Source organism: Lipotes vexillifer, unplaced genomic scaffold (assembly GCF_000442215.2).
Source record: "Lipotes vexillifer unplaced genomic scaffold, Lipotes_vexillifer_v1.1 scaffold230, whole genome shotgun sequence".
NCBI lineage: Eukaryota > Metazoa > Chordata > Mammalia > Artiodactyla > Lipotidae > Lipotes > Lipotes vexillifer.
In genome coordinates this window covers 4,103,911-4,108,336 of record NW_006775143.1, presented here as the reverse complement: position 1 = coordinate 4,108,336, position 4,426 = coordinate 4,103,911, and the positions used below count along the sequence as shown (strand labels likewise).

The window sequence follows — 4,426 nt, the reverse complement described above, 5'->3', positions numbered from 1 at the left end:
CAGAAGGCATTAGATTCCGGATGGTCAGTTTTACACACTTTAGATCCTACTGTTCACACCATTTGTCAAGGTGCCCTGAACCTTGTCCCCAAATCCTGACTCTGCTGGGGTGACACGCAGCCAGATACTGCTAGTACCATCGGTTTTCTGCCAGTGCGGGGAACTTTCCTTTGGTCGGGGACTTCGAGAACATTGCCTGGAATCTTAGTTCACAGGTCTGTGATGAGGGAGCCTGATCTTCTGGGATGGAAGAGCCTTTGGAGAGATTCAAACTCAGCCCCTTGATTTTTCTGATGGGGAATCTGAGTTCCAGGGAGGGGAAAGGACTAGCTCAGGTCATACAGTGAGTTAGTGATCGGGCCTAAACCCATCCCTTCTGATGCCCGTGTGTGGCTTTGTCTACCACACCACATTGCGTCCCTGCCTTCTATCTGGAAGATACTCCACTCAAAACTCTCTTTTTAGCCCAGAGTTGTATCTTCCCAGGAAACAGAAGGAGAAGTGTACTATTTAATTCCCTTTGTGGTTTCAGTCTTGGCCTAAAGTGTTCTTTTTTCCCCAAGTATCTGGAAGGATGAAGTGCTATATGGTGGAGAGTTGCTTTCTTCCTGAAGGCCAGGAGGGATGGTTCAGTCTGAACTACTGTATAAGAAGATGGATAACACATTCTCAAGAGGAAAGGTGTTTGTATCCACATACTGGAATTTATCCACCTTGACTGATATGGTGGCGTTGACCTGGAGGTGCTCCAGCAAGAACTGAGAGAGGTTCTGGTATATGTTTTTGGTTTGCACTCCAGACTCACACACTGTCACCAGTGTCTGTTTTTTGACATCTCTGTTGATGAGAAGCTCCAGCTTCAGGTCGACAGAATGTTCTGGGCATTTTACAAGAAATTGCAGTTGGCAAATGATGAAATACCAGCCTGGGAACTGGATCACCAGATTCCCATCCTGATATCTGACTCCATGGGTAATGCCATCTTTGTTCCAAGACAACTTGGTTTTGTTTATATGCTTTGACACTGGAAAGAGAAGGACAAAAGAACCTCAGAATTATTAGGCAAATTTCAGATGCAGATTGGAAAATTTGAAGTCTTTATTCCAGGTTCCCCATTCAAGTCCTGTGTTTTCTATAATATTGACTGCTGGTTCAACCACCTGGAATATCTTCCATGTTACTCCTAGACATTACTGAGTATTCAAGGTAAAGGTACAAAACCACCCCCTGCCTTTTCTCTAATGCATAAAGCTGGAGGGTCAGAACACACACAGTATTAGACCTTTACCTCCTACGGAACTGTTTCCCATTTAATCATTGTATCATTCTGTTATTATTATAATTATTATTTTTCCCTTTTCAGACTATAAGCTCCTGGACTGTATTCCCCATAAGTTCTGGACTATCATGGACATTTAATCAACTGATCAAGGAATCTTTGATCAATGGGGGACTGCTATTTGGTAGGCATTGCACAAAGTATCAGAGAAAAAAACATTCCGTTTTGTTCAATTAGTAAACAGTTTAGGCATCAAGAGGTCCAGGAGAATCTCAATTTGTTAACTTTCACATTAAGATACGTCCCTTAACATTGTCTGAATTTTTAAATGTCTTCCTCTCTTTAAAAGGCCAGACAGACATAATTTTGTAGACCCCTCAAGTGCACATTAAGGGCCTCTTCCCAGCTGGGTTTTATAGAAAAGCAAAGAATTAGCAGACCCTCTAAGCTGACAAGTTGGCATCGGAAGCCAAGTCTCTGAGTCTTTACAAGTGAAAATCAGCACTGATTTGTCAGGGTGTCTTTCAGAATTGGGAAGCTGGCATGTTCATTTTAATTGCTTCCCTTTAAACCTTGTTGCAGTTCAGCTGAAGAATGAGAACTGAGCTGACTGCAGAATTGAATTTTTTAAATGAGCAGAATGGCTATTTCAGAAAAACATGGCCATCTCCTCTGTACCTCATCTCTCCCAGTGTAAGTGCCTCTTATTATTTCATCTATAAGGGGCCTCTCTCCCGAAGCATGCTGCAATATGCAAATAGACCCTGTGCCAACATGGTCATTAAGCTGTCAATCTGGGCACAGGGCAATTTTGTGGCTCCCTTATGAATAACTTGATAGAGGCAGAGATTAAGAGCCTGCTTCCCGTGCCTGAGGAAAAGTACTGCACACTTGGCCTGCAGCCCATAGATGGGTGAGTAAAGAGGGGTGGTGCGGTGAGGCGCAAATGCCCTCACAGGCCAGGGACGCAAACTTGAGAGAGTGAATGAGGCTGAGGAAGTGGGAACCTTGTAGCTTTCGAGAGTAATGCTCTCCCTTCGCCCCCTAAGGCATTTAAATTCAAATTATAAAAAATATCATTGCAGGCTAAACAAAATCCACATGCAGGTCACATTTGGCCGTGGGCTTCTGCTTGTGACCTCTGGCTTAGAAATTTCAGAAAGGCCACAGGAAGTGGCCCTCATGTGGTAGGGTTCCTGGATTCGGTTACTGACCTTGGAGGTAGGCCCATGACTTCTTGAATGCAGCCCTTTCCAGGATACATGAGATGTCCTCTGAACAATTCCCTAAAAATAAGGAGATCCCATGTTAAATGCCTCTCTCTGCTCCGGGAACTGGAGCCACTAGATCTTTCTCCGTGACCCTTTGATGGAGACGATTACTATTCTGTTTCCATTTGGGGGACAAAAGGAAACCTGTTTATTTCTCATTTTGCTGTCAAGTACCTTAGAAGGTTTCTTAAAACGTGATTGCTCCCACTTGGGCTTTTACAAAAGATTGTGGAAGTTGGGGGTTGGAAACAGGTAGGGCCTGAGTTCCTCTATGTACCAGCTGCATTCTTGTTGCTTTATATACGCCACCTCACTTGATCTTTGCAACAACTCCATGAGAGAGGTATTATTACGTCCCTTTGAGAGATGGAAAAAAGCGTGTGGACCAGACAGATTAAGTACATTGCCCTACGTCAGTCACTCAGCCAGGCAGTGGTAGTCAGAACACTAAGGCTGGGAGTAATTATTGCCACCCTTCCTTTAAGAGTGCACTAGTTGAAATATACATATTTCAGCTAATCTAATTCTCAGAGTAACTCTGTAAGGCTAATCCTAGACAATGTGGAGACCTGGTCACTGCTACAAGGTCATGCAAGTTGGTGGAAACCCTTAGATCCACCCCCATGTCTATATGATTCCAGAGAATCAGGTTTCTTCCTCAGGGCTATGTTGCTAGACAAAGGAGATAAACACATCTTGGTGCTCAATTTTAAGAGGATATAGGATCAAAGAGATCTAAGCAGGGAGCCTGCTATTTGGAGCTTCCTTGGCAGGGAAAAAAGACAATGTTTATGTCATTGTGGAATTTAAGAAATAAAAATATTTTAAATATATTCACTGGTGATGGCAGCTTAGCTTCTTATTATAGTAACTATTTTGTATGCAAAGAACCAAGTTATACATTTCCTTCAAAGACTCATGAATTCAACTTATTCTGGGCAAATTTCTTCTTCTCTTTGGGTCTTGGTTTCCCTAATCTGTAAAGCGGGGAGATCTAAGACCTGACACTGACATCTTTTTGACGGTGTCACCAGAGATGATCACTCATTCCATCCATCAGAGACTAGGCAGCCATTCAGTCGAAGTGGCCACGTCCTAGTAGGCTTGTTCACTGGATCTTCTAGTAGTATATGTTGGGCTCACCATCCTCCCCATTGCCTTCTCTGTCCAGGCCTGAGAAGATCCCTCCTGGCCTTCCTTAAAGTGGGGTGGGGTCCTTGGAGTGGTGGAAAGCTAAGTGAAGAGTCCCCTCTGCTGTCTGAACAAGCTCACTGCTAGAGGCACTCCCAGCAGAAGCAGGGGACAGTTTTCTTCCCTCAAGGCATGAAGAGCTTCTGGTCCGAAGGTCTCTCAGCTGAGGAGGGCTGGTAGGCCAGCGGCCATTCTTCTGACCCCATCTCTCACGCATCCTCCAACTAGCATTCTTGTCCTGCCTGCAACCCATGCTCTCGGGGTGTGTCCAGCCACATTCACAACAACGAGGCAAGGAGAGCTGCTCATTCTTTCTTTTTTTTGGCCGTGAGGTGTGGCTTTCGGAATCTCAGTTCCCTGACCAGGGATTGAACCTGGGTCATGGCAGTGAAAGCCCGGAATCCTAACCACTGGGCCACCAGGGAACTCCCGAGGGCTGTTCATCCTTAAATGTGCTCTGACTACTGGTAGGGAGTCCCCCTGGCCCAGCCTTCTCTTTTTGGTATGTGGAACATCAAGTCAAAAGGAATCGCAGAGAGGCACGTCTGGCTGCATCTCTTCTCTGCTTGGAACCCCTTTCTGACTCTGCTGTGACTGTGGGATCAGGGCCGAGCTCCTCCTCATGGCATTCACGTTCCCTTGTGTTCTAATCCCCGTGGAGTTCTGCGGTCTCATCCCTCCCTCA

The 4,426-nt window shown here is 45.2% G+C and overlaps 1 protein-coding gene across 1 annotated transcript in view; it reads right to left on the bottom strand.

Annotated features, from left to right (window-relative positions):
- Window positions 1–232: 232 nt before the first annotated feature.
- The window catches only part of TNFSF8 (TNF superfamily member 8), a 24,800-nt gene continuing 20,606 nt past the window's right edge, over window positions 233–4,426 (bottom strand). Inside the window, exons 3-4 of the mRNA XM_007449727.1 lie at window positions 2,494–2,565; window positions 233–1,024 (exon numbers count right to left, since the gene is read on the bottom strand). Coding sequence (XP_007449789.1) covers window positions 630–1,024; window positions 2,494–2,565 — 467 coding nt within the window. The 3' untranslated portion in view covers window positions 233–629. The remainder of the gene's footprint in view (window positions 1,025–2,493; window positions 2,566–4,426) is intronic.